Source organism: Sceloporus occidentalis, unplaced genomic scaffold, assembly GCF_023333645.1.
Source record: "Sceloporus occidentalis isolate IW3139 unplaced genomic scaffold, rSceOcc1.0.p SCAF_5, whole genome shotgun sequence".
NCBI lineage: Eukaryota > Metazoa > Chordata > Lepidosauria > Squamata > Phrynosomatidae > Sceloporus > Sceloporus occidentalis.
Genome location: NW_028316985.1, coordinates 119,267,866 through 119,294,124, shown reverse-complemented (window position 1 = coordinate 119,294,124; position 26,259 = coordinate 119,267,866). Strand labels below are relative to the sequence as shown.

Here is a 26,259-nt window from a genome sequence, read left to right as displayed (position 1 = left end):
TTTGTATTCCACCTTTCTTTCTAAATTGGGATTCAAGGCATCTTAACAAAAATAATTTTCTCATAAACATGGATGTGTCCTCTCTTTGGAGATTATTGCATTGTATTTAAAGCAACTTATCCCTGACAAGATACAGCCGAGTGTTATCACATGCAGCTGGCCATGCGAGTGCAACCCGTATGCAGCCGGATCCCAGCTGTTAACATTAAATAATGCAAAGTTAAACTGAAATTAAACCGGAGAAAAACAGTAGCTTTTACTTTTGGGAAATTCCAAAAGTAAAAAGGTGGTGTCTTTCTCTGGTTAACTTTGCATCATTTCACTTTAGCAGCTATTCGGTATGATAAACTCCCCAAAATTGTGGGTTCTGTTTACATTCAAATTTAATTTAACTCTCTTTAAATCCTGTTTTCCTGTGGGATCTTGCTAGTGTGATAAACTCCTTTGAAAGTTGTTCACACCTAGAACTATTCCAGTTGTTGTGTTCACATTCCCTTGACAATTGTGCCTTCCCATTTTTGTTGGATGCCTAAATTGTATTTCTAAATGCTCAAGCAAAGGGTTAAGTTATTGAAATACTAGACGTGTTTATTGGGTGCGAAGAATACTCATTTGGGATCAATGCTTTCATTTTGCCACACCCACACCTACACTCCTGTTTCATCGACACCCCTCTTCAGTCATTTTAAAAGGAGCTGTTTAGTTCCTAGAGTGACAACATATTCATGATTTTTATTTTTAATACCCAGGGCTGTAGTTTTTAAAGTGATCAGTGGTCATTCAAGAAGCTGGCTGTATTTTGAGCTTTGTGAATTCTTTTGTAACATCCTGTGGATTAATATACTTTCTAACTGAAGATAATGATACTAAAAAATTAAGAGGTACATAAAAGATAAAACAGCCAATGCTAGGATGGTTCTTCAAATACTTTTGGCCCAAAACTGTTAAATATGAATAAACATTTAAAGGGTTTTTGACTGGCTTTTGGTTTGGCCCGTTTTGCCCCTGTCCCATAGCCATTGTACTAATAGCCATCTGATGGGATGACTGGCAGAAATCAGAATAGTACAAATTTCTCCAGCATAGAAATGCAATGGTAATAGAAACCACATCTGTTGCAATGCTGTTAAGTAACTGTTTCAGAAACAGATCCTTGGGTGGTGTGTGTGTTTGCTGTGTGGCCTATGGTTTCCATGTTTGCCTAAGCTGAGGAATGCTCTAAAGATAGCACTTGCGTTCCCACCCTTGCTTGTTTATGGAGGGGAGGAGTACCCCTTTATTCAGATTTAGTTTTCATTCTCTGTTACAGTAAAAACAAGCTCACTACTGAAGACATTTATACTGGAGACTGAGTTATGGATGTCACAGAGCAGACGGAGGTAGGCACCTTGTTCGTGGAGCCCTTTCACAGTATACAATATCATTTTAACTGCTATGGTTGTACTTCATGAAATCCTGGGGTTTGTAGTTTGTTGAGTCATTAGAGCTCTTTGCCTGAGAATTTTAAATTTCTTGTTGTGCGCCCTCAATTTGTTTCCGACTTATGGCAACCATAATGTGAACCTATCATAGGGCATTCTTGGCAAGATTTGTTCAGAAGAGGTTTGCTCTGAGGCTCAGAGCCTGTGACTTGCCCAAGGTCACCCATTGGGCTTTATGCCCAAGCTGGGAATCAAACCCTGGTCTCCAGAGTTGTAGTCCAACACTCAAACCACTACACTAAATACTCTTGTTTAGGAGTATTCTAGATAATTATAAATACTCCTCCCTAAATTGCATATCCCAGATTTCCATCAGATGTTGTTGTGGCAGTTAATGTGGAATCATCGTGATATCATTATTCAATGTGAAAAAACCCCTTTCCTTCCCAGCTTTATCCCTTTCCATGCTTTCCATCCTCACATGTACCTTTTCACTTGCAGGCAGCAACAGCAGTATTGTCTGGAAAGCAACGATTCTTTAAAGCAGCCTCAACAATTGCTCATCTCTGCGGACTAGTGTTGAAAGGGAAAAGGTAACTCACTTGGCTGCTTGGTTTGATTCTGTCCTTAATCTCCTCATGGCGTCTGAGGGCAGACAGTGGTATATGTACATATTTACAAAAGCAAATAAAAATGAGTGTAGGTAAGCTTCTCAGGCTGAATTTGAGTAGGCCATCTAGTCTAATGTGTACTTAGATGGCTTCATTCAATTGGAAGAGAAATAGAAAGAGAAATAGGCGAGAAACCCTTTGCACATGTATTGGAAGTGCAACATTTTGTTACTTTTACCATACCTGCTGCTCTAACTACTGTATACACTCAAGTGTAAGTCAACCTCAAGTATACGTTGAGGACACAAAGGACAAAGCACAGGAAAATGATCCCAAAGAATACCACTATTTTGACACTCAGGCATTCAAAAAGGCCATAGTGGTGCCATAGTAGAGAGAGTTGGGTTGGTGGCGGCGGCTCAGTGCTTATTTTCTGTTGTCCCAGAATGAACTAAGCTCTCACCATTTAGCACTCTACTGAATGAAAGTGATTGTTCCTATTTTTTTAAAATAAGAGTTAAGGTACAGTATATATTGACCGAAGGATAAATCAACCCAGGATTTTTTTTGGGGGGGGGGGTGTCAATTTTTTGACGAACATTTCTAGACGTATGCATGAGCATGTACAATAATCCCTGAGGTTTGAATGGTTCAATGGCACTGATATAAAGACCTAGATTAATTTAGTTTTAAAAATAGTTTCTCACAGTCAGAAGACCTGGAGTTTTGTTTCTCTCTTGTGCCCTATTTTTAATTTGCTTCAGGACATAGCCCTGAATTTCAGAGGGCTAGGTCAATCCTAATCGTGATGTTATAGAAAAAGAAGAATCTGCCTCTGAGCATGTTTCATCATTTCTGAACATCTGCATAAAGATCCTGTACATATAAGATTAGAAGGGTCAGCTCCAGACAGATTTGAACCCTGGATCCCCTTATCTTTGTAACATGCTGCCCAGTTCTTTGTATGTTTATTTGATGGTAAACCCCACTATGTTCAGTGGGACTTACTTTAGGTAAGTATATTATAGGATTGTAACCTGAAACTAATTTATGCATTAGATCAGTTCAGGCTATTCATTTTATTTCTGTTTCTCTTTTAATGATACTAGAAGTATAAATCCTGAATAACCTTAAATTACTCGCAAAGTCACATTTTTAAATTTTAAACACATTGGCTTATGGTTCTGTATGCTATTTTTATATAACAGATAGTTATGCTTAAGGATAAAAACAATCTAATCAACTAATAAAAAGATGATTATTATAGTATCCTGAATTCTTTGAGGTAGAATACAAAAATATTGTATAAGATTATTTCAGAATTATATCATCACATGCTTCTGCTTCTTCTCTAGGTATATTGGAAGGAGTCCAGTAGTGCAATGGGCCACATTTTACCTGCAGGGGCAGATAAATGTCAGACGTGATCTCTTATTCAACATCAGTGATTATTCTAAAAAACATTTTGTGAGTATTTCTGATGTTTCATGAGCCTTTCATCTCTAAGAGAGATTCTGGGCCTGGAACTCTCTGGGTGCTCTTATGCATCCTTTGTCTTCTATCTTTAATATGGGGAGGTTTTGAGTGATACAAAAAACACCCTGAAGCCCTATAGGAAGAAAACTTGCAAACACAGCAAATGCCTCTCTCCTCTCCCCCCCCCCCCCAATTTATAAGCCAGAAACAAGCCAAAAATTAAGTGATGTGAAGTCACTTCCAGGGTAGTTGACCATCCTTGACGTAAATGTCAACTTCTGTTTTAAGAACTGCTTGGTACATTGATGTTGTTCAGATAAAATAATTCTCTCTCTACTATGTGCCTCAGTGTAAGTGTGTGTCAGAAGACAGGAGCTGCTATTGGCAGGACCATAAGATCCCAAGTCCCACAGTACTTTTTACATGGGTTTTTCACAAGGTACGCAACTCTTTCAAGACATGATTTACCTGCCTTGTGAAACAGGACCTTGTTCAGCCCTATATAATTACTTTTAATTCTAGTGAGAGTTTAAAATTACATTCTTAATTTTTATATGATGTGAACCTTGAGCTGTGTCTGTTCTAATTTTTGTAAGCTGCCTTGACCCCTGGACTGAGAGAAAGGTGAGAAGACGATAACAACATTCCATTATTAATCTGTTTTCTGCTGTTGTCCATTTCTTCACATTGTTCGCCTTCCTATACTGTTGCAGAGCCCATTCTTATTGCACAATTATAGAACTATTATTCCACTTTTTCTGCCATGGTTCCATTGCATGGAATCCTGGGGTTCATAATCTGGTGAGGCACTGGAGAGCTCTGGTTGAGAATTCAAAATGCCCCTCCCTAAACAGCTAATCCTAGGACAGATCCATGGCAGTTAACGTGGAATAAAAGCAATATAATTCTATAATGTGAACAGTCCCTGGTTGCCTAGCAAAATATACTGAATCATGTATCCCATTTTTTTTAATCTCATGTCCAAGAACTCTGATATCTGATGCTGTCCTTGCTGACTTGGGAAATAAATGTACCAGCATGGGATTTGCTTTTAGTTTCTTCACCATTTTTAATGGGTTTCTGTCACTTTTAGTCTCATCCCTCAGCTAAAGCTATTTGGCTTGGAAGGCCCTACCATTATCAATGCCACCATCCACATAGCCTCTTGCCTCACGCAAGTGTACAATTCCACCTCCACAGAAAAACAGGGCCAATGACTGGGACTTTCCTTTAGGAAAAGGACACAAATATGGTTACAGTAGTGATAGGTGCTCTGGAAGCAGTTCCAGATGGACTAACAAAACAGCTGAATGAAATAGCCATGGACAGGATCACAATAACACAAATGTGACACTGCTTGGAATGCAGCACATTATCTGACAATATCTCACTGACTCCTACATTCTTGGATACAATCTGTATTGTTTCTGCATTGGTGTCAAACTGCATTGTTCCTGCAGTGCAGATTAGGCTTCAGTAGGGTCAGGAAGGATTTCTTCCCCCATGCTGTCTGAACTGACACCAAGTGGTTGCCATGTTTTTCACCTTCCCCAGGGAGAAATCAACTCATTTTATAGGCTATAGGGCTACAACAGCCATTTAGATGTTTACCAACCTGTTGCTGTTTGGTTAATGTGGAGGGCTAGTTGCTCAAATAGTACAATTGTTGGAAGAGAAGGAAGATCAGGGGCAAAAATTAAAAGGTGTGAGTGGCAGAACTCTTCCTGGTGAACTCCAAGTGAAGGACCAATTGTTCAAATTGGGGCAATTGGGAGGTTAGCTTTCCCACTTCAGTAAGGTCCCAAAACCTATTGTAAATCAGGTCAGCTTTTTAGGAATGAAGATAAGCGGCCTTTCATCCTGCCAGATGATTAATTGCTATCTTGATTTCTGTATTAATTTGTTACATTTCATTACATGATTATCATTAAGCATCAATTGATAGCTGATGGTTAGATCATTAATGACTCATTGCTGTTACTATACAATTAATGGCACTGTAATCTTTTATATACCCGAGTAATGCATCAGCTCTTTCTCTCTGCCACAAAGAATTATATTGAACTTTTTTTTCCATGTAGCACTTGATTACTCAGACATAACTCACCCCAAACCCTGTGTACTTAGGAATAGCTACTATGGTTTCTAATTTTAAATAGCTGTAGGTTAAAAATGCATCTCTGGCTTCGATAGCCAGCATGACTCAGCCTGAGTCTTGGACGCGGACCCAGGAGACTGACCCCAGCACAGGTCATGAACTCTCAGCCTCATTTCCCAAACTGTAAAAAGGAAGCAATAGTGCCAAGTCTTGGAGGGCTATTTAGAAGCTGTAAGCATTTGTACGGAACATAACATTTTGTAATATCATGCCTAGTGATGGTTGGCATGCCCCATCCTAAGTACTTATTTTTCTGGCACAAGAAATCACATTATCACAGTCTATGAGTGATATATTAAAAATCAACATTAACAAATGAAATGTACTGTAATAGTTTTAACATACTTTTAAAAAAGAAAATATTGCTTTCCATAAGAATATTTCTGTCCCATCGTTCAGTTCCAAGACTGAGAGTACATCTATGTGGGCCAAACAACACAGTCTCACCTAGTTTTCACATCGAGCTGAACAAATGGCATGTGGGATGATTGGGGTCAAATGCAGGCCTTTTCATTGCTTCAGGGTTTTAATATGGAAGAAAACAAGGAGGGGGTTTATCCCAGTTTTGAGCAGACAATCTGGATATTCACACATGTATGTGGACTGTGCTCCATAGTGGTGTGAGGCTGGGGGAAAAGTTCAGAAATATATACATTCACACACATGGGAAACCGGGGGGGGGGGGGGGACTCAGAGTGGTCATGGCCATGTTGCCATGCATACTGCGATATATCAGACTGGGGTCTGCTTGAAAGGGAGAACTGTGTGGACAGTTCTCCCAAATTTACCTCAGTGTTTGTAGACAAGCCTGTAGTTACTGCAGATTAGGGTAACCCAAAGGTAAACAGGATTTCCCTATCAGTATTGACAGGCCCTTAGCATTTTCTTTAATTATTCAGTCTTAATCTTGAAAATGATAAACACATTAGTGGGAGGATGTAAGCAGACTGTGTTCTTGTTGGAGCTGTTGATCACCTTGTCCTCAAACAGTAAGTTTTAAACTGGATGCTTGCCTAAACAATTAATCATGGCATGCATCCAGAGAGAGTTTCTTGCAATGAGGAGAAATCACTTCCTTATCGCATAAAGGGTTGGGTGGGTTTCTGGCTGCTGCTACCCCTATGCCACTTTACATACAGTTCTATAATGTCCCCTGAACACTGGGCCTGAACAGACGGGCCAAAATAAAGCTGCTTCGGGTCACTTTGGAGATATGCTGTGTAAATGATGCATGTGTCCTAAGAGGCTGGAAGCTGTGCCAAAGCCATGCTCCAATCCTAGGGCCCATTGTAGCCCTGAAATGGCTTGCTGTGGGTGCAGTTGGCTTCTATATACATAAGTGTGGATGAGAAAGCTCTATGGCATGTGTGGAACTTCCTGCAGTTCTCCAGATCCAAGTCAATGAAAGAGAGAAGAAAACTTGCTGAAATTACATAGTCATTCTATTATTTCTAGAATAATTGCTGTTTGTGATAAGGCATATTATTTATATGCTCAGTCTGGTGATCTTATAGCCTTCTTCACGCATTCTACAATGTAGTAAATTCAACTTGCATCCTCACCCCCTCTGTTATTGCTCTTTATGGATGACTTTTCAAGGTTCTTGACTGACTGGAGAGCTACGGCTTTCCTCTTCAGACTACCACTCTCCTCGTGTGGAGAGGCCCAATAGATGGAGGAAGCCTAGCACACTTCCACCCTGGCATCTTTTCTACAACTAACAGGACACCTGAATAGGACTTCTCATTGTATTGATAATAGCTTCAGTCATGCATATTCTGCTACACCCCTGAATTGCTATATTGCACATGGGTCTGAGCCTGAAGGCAGTCTGAAAACACCAGTTAGCACAAAATATAGCAGCGAGAAGGCTAACTGCAACTAGACATTGTAAACATGTCACACTAATTACACAGGCCTGTTTTTAATGTATTTTGGGGTGCTGGATTTGGAAAAACACAATAAAAATGCCATACCACACACAACTCTTTTGCAAATTCAGGCCTGTTACAGACTGCCAAAATAAAGCTGCTTCGGGTCTCTTTGGAGGTATGCTATTTAAATGATGCATGGGTCCTAAGAGTCCGGAGGTCGCACCAAAGCCACACTCCATTCCTAAGCACTGGAGGGCAGCTTTTGGTGCAGCTTCCAGATTCTTAGGATGCATGCATCATTTAAATAGCATACCTCCAAAGAGACCCGAAGCAGCTTTATTTTGGCAGTCTGTAACAGGCCTCAGTATTTTTTATCAATTCAGTTATTACTCAGCTGATGTTCTAGTGCAATTTCTTTTAATGTTTTTGAACAGATTTTTGTATTTTGTATCAATTAATAAATAATAATAATAATAATAATAATAATTTATATTTCATTTTTCACAGGGAATCAAAGTGGATCACAACAGTAAAATGACACAGCATACAATTAAAATTACAATTAAAAAGAAAGATCCCAAAAAGCCAGCCCTCTCCCCCTAATAGTGTTTTGAAAATCTATTGGAAGACTTTAACCCCTTTCTTAATCTTTGCAGGATAATTCTTTGCAGAATCATTTCATTCGGTTACCTATTACAACATAGCATCGAAGAAAGTTGTGAAAATAACTGGACATGATGGAGCAAATCTGAGGCCATTTTTGGATTTAGAATGCCTAATTTATGTAAAACCAGCAGCACACTTTTAAAAAAAGTTTTTATGATCCTCAGTTTTGTGGGCCTGTGTTATTTCTTGCCTGTATTGCCTTGGCAAATATCCTCTGAACAAATCTTGCCAAGAAAGCCTGATGGCAGAGTTTGCTTTAGGGTCACTGTAAGTCAGAAATGACTTGAAGGCACACAACCAGCACAGCAACAATTGCCTCATCCATTTCCACATCTAATTCAAAGTGCTGGTTTTAATGCACTGCAAACCTTGCTATATTGATACTGCCTTTTATAATATGCTCCTTTGTTATTTCATGCCTTCAAGTCATTTCTGATTGTCTCTACTAATCCCTTAATTAATGAAGCTCTTTTTCCTGAGCGATTCTCCATTGTGACCCTCCAAGTGTAGAATCCTCTCCCACACAAGGCTCACCAGACACTTATCCTGACATCTTTTAAGCACCAGGAAAATTACTATTTAAAATCCTTCCAGGCTTTTAATGTTTTAGTTATCTTAAAGTTTGAAATTCATCTGACAATACAGAAAACACTGCAAGTCTTACACGCAACTGATGTTAGCATCGTAATGGCTGCATTTCTGTTTACTGTGGAGTTTATCAGACAAGGGAAATTGGAAGTATAATCCAATGGCAATCCGAACGCAATCATGGGGTTTCACGTTAATGTGTGATAGACAACCACACGCAGTTTCGGGCAATGGCAAGCTGTTTTTTGGCAATGAGAAGCTAAGCTAAGAAACTTCTGTTGAATAATATAAAACAAACGGGCTGCAACTACACTGCATTAATGCAGTTTGACACCACTTTAACTGCCCTTGTTCAATGCTATGGAAGTTTTGTGAGATAATTAGCCTTCTCTGTCTGGGAGCTCTGGCGCTACAACAAACTACAAAGTGGTATCAAAGTGCATTAATTTTGCAGGGTAGCAGCTGACATAATGAATATATCCAACATAAATAACTAGTAGTAACACAATCATTCTAGATGAGTTGTATCATCTAACATTTGTGGTAGGGTTCAAATGTTCTGTTTTCTGTTAAATTTTCATACATCTGATGAAGTGGATTCTCAGCCATGAAAGCTTTTGCAGATGCCACAATCAACATTAACAGTGTGATATCACTAAGAAAATACAGTGGGCCCTTGTTATCTGCTGGGGTTTGGTTCCAGGAACCCCCATGGATAACAAATCCGTGTATGCTCAAGTTCCATTAAATACTGTACAAATTGGCATTCCTGCTGAGTTGGGAAACCCAGATTCCATAATAAGGTACACCTGGACTTTGGGAGAAGAGACTGAAACAGAGCAACACTCTAAACTTTTCTGAAAATCTCAGTGCATGTTTACTTGGAAGGCAATACCATTCAATTCAGTTACATTTACATCCAAATAATTTACTCCCCAAATAAAATTGCACAGGGTTGTTGCCTATGCAAATAGCACTATGAATCTGTGAATAGATGCTATTAAATTAAATGGGTTTTACTCGCATGCATAGGATTGTATTGTATGTGATTTGACCTCAGAAGATAGAGGCAAAGGCAGACAGATGTCCTGTTCTTGAAGAGCATTGTGTCTAAACAGGATTGTAACCTACTTTTCAGAAATGGTTAATTCAAGTTCAGCACAGAGCTGAAAGAGGTACCCATGACTGCAGTGTACATATTTATATTGTTCAGAGCAGGCTAAAGTATCCAGGGTAGTAACTCAGCTATAATAAATGATAAAGGCCATGAATAATATTTACATTTAATTTGTGTAGCAGAAGAAAAGTTTTGGGAAACTTAAGCGTCTGCTACGAATCTGTCCAGAACAAAGAATACAGCAAAACATCCTGCAGGTAAGGTAAAAACGAAATCCCAGATCATGGAAAGTTATTTTAAAAAGCAAATGCATTTGTGCTTCTTTAATTTTTTTAAAAAAAAGAATGTATTCTGTGTTACTTGCTATTTCTATGCTGCTGCCTCAGCTACTAATGTGTTGCTTTCTTGGTTCCTTTATCTCCCCCCCCCCCCCCACAAAAAATCACTTAAAAATTCCGAAATAACCCGGAATAGGATTTTGAAGAAGTATACTAATAGCACTAAATAATAATAATAATATCAGATATTACTTTATTTTTCAAAAAAGTCATTATTACGCCCTTGCTACTCCAAAAAGGGTAAAAATCATTTTTATATTATTTATATAACATATTACTTGAAAGCACTGAGAAATAACCGATACCACTATTGTGTGATATTTTGGAAAAGAATAATATGAAAAGCTATACTATGTATTAAATTTGTCACATTATATTTTTGATAGTTCTTGCTTTCACCAAATATTTTGACCACAGTCCTTCCAACTTCAGCATCATTCAACTCCTATATTTCGTCAATAATACTTACTGTCACGATCACTTTAATTATCACCACTATGTTTCTGGGATGACAGCACCCTAGGCCTTTTCATCCCATCACTGCCACAAAATTGTCACTATGGATTTCTATATAGGATGGTGCAATGGCATTTAAGCTGATGTCAAACTGCTTTATTTCCACAGGGTATGTTGACATTAAGGAAAGTCATGTGATACAAGCCATAGGATGTGTAAAACTGGGAGCAAATCAATAGTAAACCAGTAGTAAACTGCCATCAAACCAATAGTAACATGTTAGTAAACCAGTAGTAAAGTGCTAGCAAACCAATAGTAAAATGATAGTAAGCCAATAGTAAACTGTTAGTGAACCAATAGTGAACTTCTAGTAAATCAGTAGTAAATTCCAAGTATGGGGTAATAGTAACAGGCACAGGCATTTACAAATATCTCTAGGACTCTAGGATACTATTTCTTCCTACTTACAACTATGTAGTTGTAAAATACTTACAACTACTTTACTACAGTCAACACCTTCCAACTCTAGGATTCTGTTTATTCCTTCATGGCAGAAGGGGGTTGGAACAGATGATCCTTCAGGATCCCTCTCATAGATTCTATGATTCTATGACATTAAACCAATACTATGGGAACAAAGCTCGATATTGTCACATAGAATAAAAGGCATACTGATTGCAAGCTTGCGAAGGAACAGAAGTAATCATTGTCATGGGAATTTCATGCTTAGAGTTTGTGTACAAAATTTTTACGATAAAAATAAATTGCCAACCCAGCTGATCCCCCAAATTTTCACAGGGACTAGTAGCATGAATGGTTTTGAAGTTCCTGGGGGTGCTTTGGATTAAAGATGCTTTCAGAGCACACAATAGGTATAAATTGTGAGTTAGTTTTCTTTTCCTAGATGGATTATTGTTGTTAACTGACATCCTATAATGTGAATTTCGCCACCCCCTTCCTTTTCCCAAAGGGCCAGTCCATCCCTTTCATAGTGACTTTAGACCACCAAGCATCAAAAGAGGCAGCAAGTTCAGTATCAGCAGAGAGATGATTAAACCAGTACTGAATTAGTAGTAGGGGGTTAGTAGTGGAGGAATGGCAATAATAGAGATATTTGTAAATGCCCATGCCTCTATTACCCTATACTTGGAATTAACTACTGGTTTACTAGCAGTTTACTACTGGTTTACTAGCAGTTTACTTTTGGTTTACTATTAGTTTATCTACACACTGTTTAGCTGGATGCCAGAATATTACTGTTACTGCATTATGTGAATATTTTAGATATTAAAGCTTCCTTATGTATTACTTAGTGTACAGTTTTTCCTAGACCTTTCAGTTTGCCATACTTTTCTGTTTTTGGTTTAGGCTAACACTTTATTGTTTTGATTATCTCAAAAATTATACAAGCTAAATGCACACTATATTTCCACGCTAAATCTGAAATAGTCTTTTGTTTATTATCTAAACTTTCTTCCAGAGTAACAATTTTCTCTGTTTTTCCTTCCATTAGGCCTTGTAAAGACTGGTTTTCTGACTCCAGTTCAGCTACTTTTTCTTCAAATGTACCAATAACTTTATCTTTCTGTTTAATTGTTAGTTTCATTTGTGCTATTGAAACATCTTGTTTCTTCTCTTTAATACCATCCAGTTTTTCTGTTAGGTCATTGTATTTCTTTCAGGCATTATCCAGCTTCTGTTCAGTTTTCAAAAGCTTTTCACCCAGGTCTTTCTCTTGAATTAAACTCCTCATATTATCTATTCGTTCTTATTTACTGAAACCCTATCTAACTCTCCTTCTCAGCAACAGCCCTATTTATCTTCTCCAGCCTTCACTGGCACCAGCTCTCTTCCTGTTGGTTGTTGCAGGGCTGGCCCATCTCTGTCAGCTCTCTACACTTTTAAAAAAATCAATTTTATTTAATTCCTAAATCCCTAGCTGGATAATAGTCATTTTCATACACACAGGTTCTGCTAGTCTTAATAGCAGGATAGAAGTGGAATGGATAGTGGGTATTTTGTAGGACTGGATATTTCTCCATTTTCCCTGCCCACTTTTCTTAGGCTACCTTAGAAAATGACTTTTTAACCTCTTAGGGCTCATTTATGCACCCTCTCACACACACTGAATCTGGTGTGATAAGTCCCCAAGACATGGGACCTTATCCCCGAATCTCATGGAATAAGGCCACATGATTCACAGCCCTATCTGCACCAAGTTTGGGATATACCACCTTAAAAGGCAAAGGTAAAGGTTTGCCCTTGACATGAATGTCTAGTTGTGTCTGACTATAGTGGACAGTGCTCATTTCCATTACTAAGCCAAAGAGTCAGCATTGTCCAGAGATGACTCTGGTGGTCATGTGGCCAGTATGACTACATGGAACAATGTTAGCTTCCCACTGAAGTGGTACCTAGTTATCTATTTCACTTTTACATACTTTTGAATTGCTAGGTTGGCAGAAAGTGGGACTAGTGATGGGAGATCACCCCATCATGTGGTACTTGGGCCTCGAACTGCCAACCTTTTGACTTTACGATAGTCAGAACTGGTATCTTAACCGCTAAGCCACCACATCCCTTACTGTAGTGGTGGGAGCGGATTGAAGAAGGCAGTAGCAGCAGACCAAAGTAACATCCAGATACAGGGACATGTGTATATATTTACCTGATGACCCTGCAGAGAATCAGGTAGCGGAGTGGCTCTGGGGTGAATCTGGGGCAGAACATGTCGGGGTGTCCATTCGGACTTTTGCCCCTAGTGTTGACTTGGCCACTTCGTGATCATTCCCACGTGTTAATTAAAGAATTAAAGAAGCCTTTAACTCATTTTGTTACCTATCCATAAAATAAACAGGCTTTTAGAGCTCATAGATTTTTTAAAAAGCGATTCAACATAAAAAGCTTTTTTGTAAACACAAGTCTCATTGGAAAACATCTGACAAATATTGACAAAACTTTCTATCTCTTACCATATTGCATCATGAGGAATTGTTTTGTATACTATGGTAATGCCCAATAAGCAACAGAGTCCTTTTGAATCAAAGCCTGGGACAGATTTAATTATTTCACTCAGTAAATAGGTGTTGTATAAATTATAACCTTTAAAAACCATTAGCAATATCGATAAAGTAAAATTATCCATCAACTAATAGTTATTTCTGCTAATTACATGAATTCCTATGTGGATTGTTTCCATTACTAACTTCCCCCCAAAAATCAATTTAAAGCAAGTATAATTCCAAAACTGAGAGTTTCTTTTCACACAAAATTGTGACTATGTAGAGATATTTTGTGGCATCTTTGAGACTAAGGGCCTGAAAAAACAGGCCAAAATAAAGCTGCTTCAGGTCACTTTGGAGGTATGTTGTTTCAACGGTTTATTCAGTGTTTAAAAAGCCCAACGCATTTCAGCTACGCCAGGCCTTCTTTGGGGGCTGAAAGCAAATATAAATACACTTGAAATATAATATTTAAAAAGATAGGACAACACTCATCAAACTACGATACCAAAATATCCATATAGTTCTTATCAAAGTTATACATACCCTTCAAAAGAAATCACTGAAGTTGTAAACACTCTTCACAATACAGGACCATAGAGATAAAGGGAACAGACACAGTAGCATTTCCATATATATATATATATATATATATATATATATATATTCTCCAGATGACCTTGGAAAGACATAACCAATGATATTTCTTGGGACAGGGCACAGGGGCATATGATACAATCTCTACAGACAGTTGTTCAATCTATTCATGTCATTATATTACACACCCATACATGTGTTCTGATATATAATTTCTCTGTTACATTCAAATTAAGGACTGTAGGTCCAAATCTTCATTTAAATCTCTAGGCAACAAGGATTTCAACCTCCATTCTATCGCTTTTTTTCCCTTTAAAACATCTTCTTTATAATTATATGTTTTTTCTATAACCCAAAATCAGAAATCTGCTGTAGAATGTTGCATTTCTACAAATGACCAACTAAGGGAGCTCCACTCTTCTATTTTTTAGATTAAGGAGGTGTTCCCCTATTCTGCATTTTTTCAGTCTTGTGGTCCATCTCACATAAAGTTTCTTGCATGCACCATGGGATCTCAGGGGATGTAAGCATAGCCAGAGAAGTTGGGGTTGAGAAAGAGAGGACTAGGCTAGAATAAAGAAGGTAGATAATCTCCCCGCTGGCAACCAGTTGTTGATCAGAAACCAATTTAATTTTCTTTTGATCTTTATTCTGGTTTATGTTTAGTTAAGTGTTTGTTCCCAACTCTGGTTATGTGTATGTTCTCTTTGGCTCCAATGGGAGCAGGATAAAAATACTACAGACAAATTATAAATAAAGGAGGAGTGTAATATTCCCTTGAAATTTCAGGGAAGGGAGAGAGAGCACTTTCTAGAGCAAGCTTCAAAGCAAGAGGACAATGAATTTAACAAAACAAGGGAACTGACTTACTCATAAATGCTATTCCATGACTCATCACCAGCTTTCTTCATAAGACTCAAACTACCCATCCAGCAGGTTTGAAAGGCATGTTGCCATAAGATTAGTGAATAGGATAAGTGCTGACTTGTCTAAGTGATGTATAGTCAAGGCAGAAGGAGATTTGGATAACAAGTGTGTATGGGCTGGTTTGAAGGTTGTTTTGGCATATGTCAGGATTTTGGAGGTCAAGCAGCAGTGGGTGGGATAGACATTCTCACTTGGTGGTTCAGGTCTAGAGTGAGGAAACTGAATTATTGCTAGTGAGAGGACTCTGAAAGGGTTGGGGAATTGATTTGATTGATCTGGCTTATGTTTAGAGGAGAATCACTGTTCATACCACTAGCATTCTCAAGAAAACTTACATTTTGGGTGAAGTGTTCTGGGGTTTGTTGAGGCATCAGAGAGTGACAAAATACTTTTATTTACAGAGGGGACACCAAGACACAGAAGTCTATGTCACTTGAGGGCAAATCTAAGTCAAAGAGCTGGAAGTTCCAGATGCTGCATGATTTGATAAATAGCAAGATGCACTGAGTGAAAGATAAAAGAGAATAGTATCATACTAGGCACCCATGGCTTTATTTATATCTCACTTTTCTCAACGTGGGCAGATTGCATTTCTTCCAAACTATTTGAGCTGCATCTACACTGCAGCATTAATACAATTTTGACACTGCTTTAACTGCCATGGCTCAATACTATGGAATTCTGGGATTTATAATTTTGTGAGCTATTTAGCCTTCTCTGTCAGAGAGCTCTGGAGCCACAACAAATTACAAATCCCAGGATTCCATGGGATGGAGCCATGATAGTTAAAGCAGTGTCAAACTGCACTATTTATTTCTGCAGATGCAACCTCTGGTATTGAGCATATTGAGTTTATCAGATACTGAGTTTATTCAAATATCTCTCAAATATTGAGACTCTTTTCCTCAGACATGAAGGAGGAAGAGTTGGGTACACATGCAGCCCTAGTGCTTACAGTAACTCATTCTCAGAATGCTAAATTGTAGTTTGTGTCCGAACTGGGACACAATATTTGCAGTAGGATGCTCCTTGCAGAGTGTGTGTACTATGGCAGGTGACTGACTCTGCCCACAAACCCAGTGTCAAATATAAAATATGCTCTTTTCCCCAGATTCAAGCATGCTTGAAGACAAACAGGGCTTTTCAATGCTTGCCCAGCAAAACACAGCTCCAGCTATGCCAAGTCATCATCTATCAAAAGTAAGTAAGATGCCTGGGCAATACTTGGGTAATAGAATGGGATCCATTCCATAAGCTTCCTTCAGAAAGCTGGGTCAGAAGGTGAATATTTTTCAACATGGCTCAGATTTTTGTGATTAAATATTTATCATAATTCAGAAATGCCCTGCACTGATAAAATAAAATATTGACAGATGGAAGCTATGTCATCCTTCTTTGGTATTCCACGATTTCAACAGCAGTCTTCTAATGGAGAGTTGTTAGACCTTTGGTGATTAAGAAAATAATATAGGCAGCTGTTACTTTTAAAGAGTAATGTACAAAGATGCATTAAGTCTGTACAATCCTTTCCCATCTCTTGCTTTTTATGACCCTTACCATAATAAAAGGTATCAAACCTTTTTTTAAAAAAAACAAAACAAAACAATCTTACCAGATTTCTTTGAAGAACACAGTTAAAGAAGTACTGATTTTAAAAGGAAAATTCAGAGTGAAGGTGAATCTTATATGAAAGTCACAGCAAGTTCTTCCATGGTGGGAACCTAGTTTTGCATGCCACATAACTAGAATACTATATGATACTTCAGATGGGCTGTCCCTCTTTTAAAAACAAATTGATTCAACTACTGTATGTATGCTTACCCATTTAGCCTTTATTTTTCTATGCATTTTTGAAAAAGAGTTGCAGTGCTGTTTGAGGAAATAGTAGGTTCTTGATTTCCATACCCTCCAACATTTCACAAAAGAAAAGTGGGGCACATGTGACCAAGCAATATCAAAGTGTGGTCAAGATGGTCAAAGTTATTAATGAGAAAGAACACACAAGCTAGGAAAGGCTTCAGCAGTTTGTTTTTGACTCAACCTATTAGGAAGGACAAGACTCTACACTCTCCTCTCTGCCCTGTCCCTTGCTGAGCTAAGTTCAAATTACTTTTAAGTGTTGGAAGTGGGATGATAGAGGGTTAATTGGGACTGTCCCTATCAAATCAGGAAAGCTGGAAGATAAGAACTTCATATGTGCCAGCAAATAGAAGTTCAAAGGTGAGTATTCATGATTGAGCCTTTACCAAAATTCCTACCTAAATAGCCTTTAAAAAAGTTTGCATGTGAATGAAGGAATTCATTCTATAACCATAAAACTGCCTCTGCCATTCTTACAACAGGGATGACTTGTAACTGCTGACTTTTATCTTTATATGCTTTAAATTGTTTCTACAGATATGAAGCTGGAACAGTTATTATAAAGCAAGGACATGTGGCAACGGAATGTTATTTAGTATTGTCTGGTAAACTAAAATTCATGATGGCCGATGAAAATGAAAAAGACAAGATTTCCACCTCTGAAACATTATGTGAAGCAGAAGAAGGAGACTTCATAGGGGTAATTGTTTTCTTCTTTAGGTAGTCTTGTGTGGAATTAGATTCTTTTCAATACAGAGATCTCCAAAATAATTGAATAAGAAACTCTCTGTTGATATTTTTATTGTATTTATTTTGATAATTCCAATTACATCATTTACAGTGCAGCCATACATTATACTCCAAAGTAAGTCACAGCATGTTCATTCAGATTTATTAACAGGGAAATGTGTATAGAACTGATTTCAGTCTTAAATAAGTGGTGTCCAGGTGGTCTACTTGCTACACATAACCTGCTAGTAGTGTGTCACCCATAAATCCTTGTGGCTTATAAAATGAACAAGAGCCTAATAGAAACAAACAAAAATTAAGAAAACAAAAGTAATGACCACAGCTTATTTATATAACTTCAGTCAAGAAATCAGAAGAAACCTAGGACTTGGAAGGGTACCTATGAAGGAACTAGACAAAATCCTGAACTATAAAGATATATCATTAAGTACTAAAGTTAGGATGGTTCATGCCATCATATTTCCCATGTCTATGTATGGCTGTGAAAGCTGGACTGTGAAGAAAGCAGATAGGAAGAAAATCAACTCATTTGAAATGTGGTACTGGAGAAGAGTTCTGTGGCTATTGTGGAGTACTAAAAAGACAAACAAATGGTCCTAGACTAAATTGTGATTGTCATACATGGTCACATCATGAAAAGACATGACTTTCTAGAAAATATAATAAAAGTGGAAGACAGGAGGAAAAGAGGAAGGCTACATTCCAGATAGATAATCAAAGAAGCCATGATCGAGTCTGCAACACCATGCAGAGAGAAAATAAATGACAGCAGTAAGAGAGCTCTGTTGGCTGTCAGATGGTTTTAGGCAAGGACATGTTATCTCAGCAAGGAGATCAAACCATTTGAATGCATATGTAGACTGACAAGCCTTATAATGTGATTGGTTTCACCCTCTAGAAGTACTGCCGGATTATTAAAGGACCCTTACTTGATTTTACAGTCTTTGAAACTTCTGTAAGCTTGGAAAGATGAGGATATTCCATAGAACACATCTTTAGCCATCTTGGCTAATTGGGTCCTGAGTAATGAGGTAGTCATTCTTCCCTGAAGCACTTTCAGCCTTGTCCAAGTCAAGGTATTCCCCACCTTAGCGCTGCATTATTAACTTATGGAGCTCATTACCATATGATGCAGTAATGCTGATCAGTTTAGGGTAGACAAGTATGGGTGACAAATACATCAATGTATATTTGCAGTGGTAGATGAAAGGAATATCTGGGTTCAGAAGAAGCATCTCTAAATGCCAGTTCATTGACCTGCAGCCCACAATTGCAACTTAACACAGATATAAATATGAACACAAGCTATTCCAAGCCAAAAGAAAGTTTCTTACCCTGTCTGGCTACAGTCCTTTCATGGTGAAAATAGAGGCAGAAGTGTTGATGGCTCAGCTCCTTGATCAGTGTGTTCAGAATATGCCACAGCACAAAAATGGACTGGATATAACAATGCAACTTTTGTTTGGTTTTGTATTACGTTGAGTATCATTGAGGACTACAGAAAGAGATTTGGGAGCTATGCAATTTATCAATATGCTAGTACAGTACTGTAAGTTATAACCTATAAAGATATGCTGTACTAAGTTGCACCATGTTTGCAAATCTTTATGCATACAGTACTACTGTGCAATTCTGTAAAAAGGTAAACTCAAAACTACTCTTATTTTTTCAAGGAAATGTGTCTGTTGACTAATACAAGACGTCCCAGCTCAGTTATATGCAAATCCGATGCAGAACTTGTTGTGATAGGAAAAGAGGTATGTACACAGGCCAACCCCATTATTCACACTCTTCCTTTTCTTAATGTTAAACTAACGTTACACTACTTCTTAAGTATTTTAAATATATTTCACAATCTGGCAGCATCAAAGTTTGTCTAGGTTGGGTCTGAGCCTAAATAACCTAAAGGCATAAGATCCAGTCTGATATTGGAAGCTAAGCAGGATCCATCCTGTTTAGTACTTGGATGGGAGACTGCCAATGAATACCAGTTGCTGTAGGCTATATTTCAGGGGAAGGAACTAGTAAAACTACTTCAGAGTATTTCTTGCCTAATAAAACCCTAAGAAGTTCATGGATTCATTATGAGTCAACAAATGACTTGAGGCTGGACACACACACACACACACACACACACACACACACACACACAGGGTCAAAGCCAGCTAACTTCAAGAAACAAGATCATAAAGCAATGCCGTTTAGTATATGATAGTTCTCATATAAAGTTCAGAGTAGAGCTATTCCCCAATTAGACTTGATGTATAAAGGGGTGCTTTATGAATTATTTTTCAATAGAGTTATAAGTTTATATTTCAAAGAGAAAAGCAGATGCACCAGGAATTGCCAATATCTTCAGCCAGTGGAGAATTGCCCCTATCATGCTTCTTGGAAGCTTCTGGCAATTAATCCATTGCCCCCCATCCTCACGGACGTGGCTGGGAAGATTCCAGAGCCAACATACTGACAAATTTGATGAAATATTATCCAGTACATGGTCTTGCATTATTTGCTTATGATGGAGAAAACCTTTATGATGTAGTCTGCATTGGCAGTGAGTTGCAATGGTGTTGCATGAATAACTGTAAAGTTTTTCCTGTTTTTTTTAAACGCTAGCCATTTTTATTGCTTGGTCTGGGACTCTTTTAATTCAAAAGATATTTATAATCTCAGTTTCATGAGGCTAAAGGTGCCAGGAGATTCCCTTGTCAATACAAATGGCTCTCTCAGGCTATTTAAGTCATGACTCTGTGATCAAATGATTTATGTATCCTGATATGTTATACAGCAGTATTTATCACTGTCATTCCCCCAGTGTACTCTTTGCTTTTCTCTGATGAAAGGAAAATGGGTGGTATTAATTAGAACCTTCTACCTTGGTTCATTCATTTAAAAATCCCCATGTGAAGCAGCTTATATTGCTGTAGTTGAGTAAGGGAAGTTAAGCCAGGACATGGTACTGATGCCAGATTTTCTTGATGGATTGGCTTACTTCACTGACCTAGACAGAATGTCACTTTTATCAGAATTTGAATGCACATTTTACTTTTTTGCACATGAAAAATATATTGGTTATTTTTTTTATTATTTGAAGACCTTTGATTTATTTTAGTATTTAATAGTGTATATCTATCTGTCATATTACAGGGTCTAAATACCCTGAAGGCACCAGATCCCATTTTCTTGTCTTTTAGACTAAGGAACTGGCAACACCATGTCTAAGTATTCCCTAAAAAATTCACATGAAATTAATAGAGTCATTACATTAACAGGCAGATTGAAGGCACATACACACGTGCAAATCTGTCATAGCAATATAGCAGTAGCACTCAGTGACTGCACACATTGGCCAAAAGGCCCATGTTCCATCTGTCTGGAGTTATCCTGTGTAGTTGATGCAGGCCAATAGCCTTGGCCTGGGATTGGCCAGACCAGTGGTTCTGGGTTTACCCTGGCCCAAAAGGCCCTTTAAAACCAGTGGTTGTGGTAGAATTTCCCAGAAACTCAACTGCAACAGCTCGCAAATTGCATGGCCACATGCCCATGTACCTGCTGCTGGCACATTCCCTGTGAATACCCTAGTCACAACCTGTGATTTTGGAAGGGAACCTATGGCCATGTGGGTGAAGCCAGATGCCCCATCTCTGCCCTTATGGGCCACAGTGGGGTTTTTCACAGGGGATGCAGTGGCGGCAGGTATGGAGGTGCGCAGCAGTGGCAGACAGGCATACAAACACTGAATACCAGGAATAAAAACCTCCTAGTGCTCCCACCTCGATCCATGGGGAGAGACGGAAAATATAAATAAAGATTTTATTTATTATTATTATAAAACCTGAAATTGTGTGTCACAAAAGAGTACATTCTTTTGGACCCAACAGGATGTACTTTTGGGCTGTGCTTCACTTTGAAATTATTATTGGCAATTGGGGAATGAAACATTAATCATTAGGAATATCCCCATGTTTCCACACCTTAAATGTAATGAAAAAAAAAATGCAATGTTCTTCACATTGTTCCAAAAGTAATACCAGGCATTATCTTATTATCTTTTTTTATACTCTTTAACAAAAGATTAGACATGTACTGGATTTAATTTTCAAATCTCTGCTATAAAGATTTTTTAAAATGAAAATAGACTGTACATTTTATTTTATATTTTCAAAAAACTGATCTTTTTTAATAGTTATTTGGTTAAATAACCATCTTGAGAAATAGTGTACTGTGGTGGAAATATTAGCTTGAAATGGAAATTTTGCAAGAAAATAGATGAAGTGCCTTGCAAGGTCTCTAGATGACCCAGATCAGGGCTGGACAAAATGTGGCTATCTGTAACACCCAGAATAGCTCAGCATTGCCTATGGCAAGTTGGGCTGATGGGCTGGACTTTGCTGAGCTCTGGTTTAGATCCACAGATATCATTACCCTTGGAAGAATGGCTGCTGTAAGTTCATAATCAACAATAGTATTGTCCAAGCAGAAATGTATTCCATCCTCCTTTACATTTTAGTGGGGGCTTGTGGTCTTCTGAATTCAGCACCACTTTTAATCAAATCAGCAGCGGGAGGAGAAGATGGCTGGAGTGTTCCACATATTCTCTCTTTATTGCATTATAAAGGTACGCCCATCAGGTAATTTTATTTTGCACGTTCACTCCTTCCGAGAAAAGGAGGGTGTCTGCCAGTCACCTATAGGAATGCCTAGCTCCACTATGTTTTATGTATTATTAATATTTTAGACTCAGCAGTGCCTTCAGTCCTCTTGTTTTATATTGCAAGAGACTGGCTCTTAAACTCTATAGAAAGATGTCTACTTAGGGGAATTGAATAATGGGATAAAGAAATAAAAAGGTACTTTAAAAGCCTTCTAAACTCTTGAGCAAGAGAAAGGGTTAGACCTTTATTAATGCTTTCACTTCACAGGGCAAGTGGGGCAAATGGACGGCAACACAGCAATAAAATACACTGGGCCTCCTAAGGGATGTTGATTATATTATCCAAGATGATTTACTGTCATGGTGCTTATGTGTGAATTAGATCAACCCTGTTTATCAAAGTTACAGCACAACCCTGCCTAGAGGAACCACTTTCTAAATCAGAGAAAAATACTTTATATTACAGCAAGACCAGGAAATGGTAAGAGACAAAAGAGTATGGCATTTTACAACCCCCTCATTGTGTGATTTTAGGAAGTCTCTTCATTTTCTCTTCATCCCAACATTATCAGTAATATAATGTTACTGGACATTAGGAAAATGTATTTAAAATTTGATAATGCCACGATACCCATGCTTTCTGTCTGATTCACAGAGTATCATTTGAAACAGCTTAAAACCTGACATGGTCTGCAATCATTTGAAAAGCACAAATATAAAGAAGTGATTTTAATTTTAATCATTTTAAGATTTGTATTTTCTAAAAAAAACCCCACTTTCTGTTTTTAAATATTTTACAAAAACACAACAGTCTTTTATGTACACCTCAAAGCAAAATAAAACTCTCCATTCTGTATGAACAGAATTAACTGTATTTTGCATATCGTGAGCTCCAATCCTTGTTTGTTGTTGTTCACTGCTATCAAGTTGACTTTGGCATACGGTGACCCTATGAATGAGATACCGCCAACTCACCCTATCATGAACAGACCTGTTCACGTCTTGCAGACTCAGGGCTGTGGATTTGAACTTGTCCTTCAAAGTAAGCTCTGCGTCAATACTGCATGCTAGTCAGGTTGTTCTCAAGATGGGAAAGAGTGATCTAATAATTAGAGTGGATTGACAGTAAGTTGATGTAGTAGGTTTTATAGAGGTCTATTAATCAGAGCTTGATGGATCCTGGAAGTTTGTTCTGCAAAACATTTGGATGTAGAGTTGCTTAGAGACACTTAACTAATATTGTTTACAAATGTTTTATGATTCATCTCATAAAAGTCATATCATGTGGTTTTGGAACACCTGCTACCTTTAAAAGCAGAACTTGCTGGGCCTTTGTTGTTTCCATTATCATCCAATGTGGAACCTAGGGCCATGTGTTATCTCTCCTTTCCTAACTTGTCTCACGGGATTGTTGTAGATGAAATGGTTGGGAAGAATCAAGTTAGGCCAGCCTGAGCTTGTTGTCAGAAATGCATGATAGAAATATTGGGGGGGGGGGGGGGGGACTCATCAGTGATTTTTTTTGGCTAACTTAAGATACATTATCACACTGAACAACAATTTTGGATCATTTATTTATTTATTTATTTATTTCGTACCTTCTTCCCAGTTTGGGACTCAAGGCAGCTTCAAATAGTTTAAAAAACAACAACATAGTTAGAAATCTACAAAATACAAAAATTCAAAAGTGATTAAACTATATTAAAAAACCTTGAAACCATTTAAGAACATAAACCATATAAAGGACAACAGCACAATAAAATAAGAAACTGAAAATCCAGCATGTTGTACTTTCTGCCTAAACAATAAATCCTCAGAGACCGGCCATAATAGAAAATTCTTTACATAAAGAGAGTAGATAAGGTGCCAGTCTAACTTCTTTGAGAAGGGAGTTCCAGAGCCCTTTCTTTTCTAAATGCAGCCTATCAAAAGATATTTGAATGGTTTTTCTGATCCATATGAAACAACAGCCCAAAGTGCAGAGGGTTTCTCATGCTCTGAAGACAGGACAGCAAGTCAGTATTTGGTAAATGAGTCTGGAAAAAATAACAAATAAATGCCTGCCTGCCCTCCTCCTCCTGCTGCTTCTCTAAAGCTTATTAACATGGAAACTAGAAGTCATGGGAAAGGGTACTAGTTTAAATTGAATTTTTAAATGGGGATTCGGAGAGTGCTGTCTTAACCTCCCTACTACCAAAATAACAGGATGTTTATCTAGCTGCCTTTCACCTGAGAAAAAGATCAAGCAATTTATTGATTCACATTAATAAACAACAGTGTCTCAGTATACCAAAATACATTCAAAACTCCAGATCCCATCTGATCGTGGAATCTAAACATGGTCTGGCCTGACTAGTACTTGGAAGGGGGACTACCAAGGAATACCAAGCCATAATTGAGAGGAAGGCAGTAACAAACAACCTCCGAGTGTTCCTTGCCTTAGAAAACCCTATTCATGGGGTCACCATAGGTCTACAGGTGATTTGAAGGTACATAAACACAAACAGGTGCATCAACAACATGGATAAATGAACATAAAATACTGTATCAATAAGACTTCTCACCTGCCAATTAGGTCTAGATCGGGAGTGAGAAAATGCAACCCTTTTAGATTGTTAGACTGTAACTCTCATTAACCCTAGTGAGCATAGCCACTGGTAAAGGATAATGGAGTTGCAATCCAAAAACATCTGGAGCACACGGTTGTCCAATCCTGTTTTATATTTAGTGGTTCTGGCTTTTTCTAGTTAAATTTGATTAAATGGAAGTTATACAACACTTTTGCAGAAGTACTGGATTGTCCTCTGGAGTATATTGTATTTTTGTACAACAGAAAAATATTGTCAGGAGACTGAGAAGGCCCTTTGAGAGGAAAGTAAGACTTGGATTTTCCTTCTTTTAGCCTCTAATCCCATTCTGGTCTGGATCCAAAATGCACTTAAAGATACCAGAAGTGAACATTGGTGGTTTCTATCTTGCACATGGGTGCATTTAAGGTCCATTAGCACAACGTGATGTTCATATATTCCTGTAATGATTGTCATTAGAGGATTTCCATGCAGAAGTGCTGTGTGTGAATAGTAATAATAAATAAACATTTTGATAGTGAAGCAAAAACTAATCTCTGGGAGCAATTTGTCAGTTCCCCAGGTCTGTCATTCAAACAGTGTATTAGTAAAGAAATCTTCTTGGAGAAATAGAAAAGGTTAGTCTTTGAGGGCTGCCTTTCCCATTAATTATACGCTTTCTTGAAATAAATGTCAGGAAATGGTCAGATGAGAGATGGTTATGAATATTGTCAGACCTCTTTCTCCTGAGACAACAACCTCTTTTTGTCTGAAGGTGGCTGCCTGAGCACATGCCTATCAGAAGTTTCCAAGTATATGTATTCATATGTTACCTGTTCATTGCCTGTACTGTACTATTTATTTTTACTGGGTTTTGTGTGATAACTGGATTAAGCATAGTCAGCTCTTTACTCTGGATGTGGGGGGATTCCCAACTACATTAACCCACATCCAGAAATACTGGATCTTTTAAAAAGACCTGCTTGTCCCCTGAGTTAAATTTTGCTGCTGAAGTCGCAGATAGTTAGACATGTAAGTAGGCATTTTATGGTATTGTCACGTGATGAGTTATAACAAGTTTTCCTGAGTTTCCAACACCCAACAGATACAGTTTTTGGTTTTGTTTAACAAAAACTAGCAGGGACAAAAATTGTACCAACAAAGAGCTTATCGCTCAGCATTTTAAACTGGCTCCAA

The 26,259-nt window shown here is 38.0% G+C and overlaps 1 protein-coding gene across 1 annotated transcript in view; it reads left to right on the top strand.

Moving 5' to 3' along the window:
* Window positions 1-1,336: 1,336 nt before the first annotated feature.
* LOC149312740 (uncharacterized) overlaps window positions 1,337-26,259 on the top strand; it is a 43,618-nt gene continuing 18,695 nt past the window's right edge. The window contains exons 1-7 of the mRNA XM_089526975.1: window positions 1,337-1,379; window positions 1,923-2,014; window positions 3,388-3,499; window positions 10,091-10,168; window positions 16,343-16,431; window positions 17,629-17,791; window positions 19,515-19,598. Of these exons, the coding sequence (XP_089383101.1) occupies window positions 1,356-1,379; window positions 1,923-2,014; window positions 3,388-3,499; window positions 10,091-10,168; window positions 16,343-16,431; window positions 17,629-17,791; window positions 19,515-19,598 (642 nt within the window). The 5' untranslated portion in view covers window positions 1,337-1,355. The remainder of the gene's footprint in view (window positions 1,380-1,922; window positions 2,015-3,387; window positions 3,500-10,090; window positions 10,169-16,342; window positions 16,432-17,628; window positions 17,792-19,514; window positions 19,599-26,259) is intronic.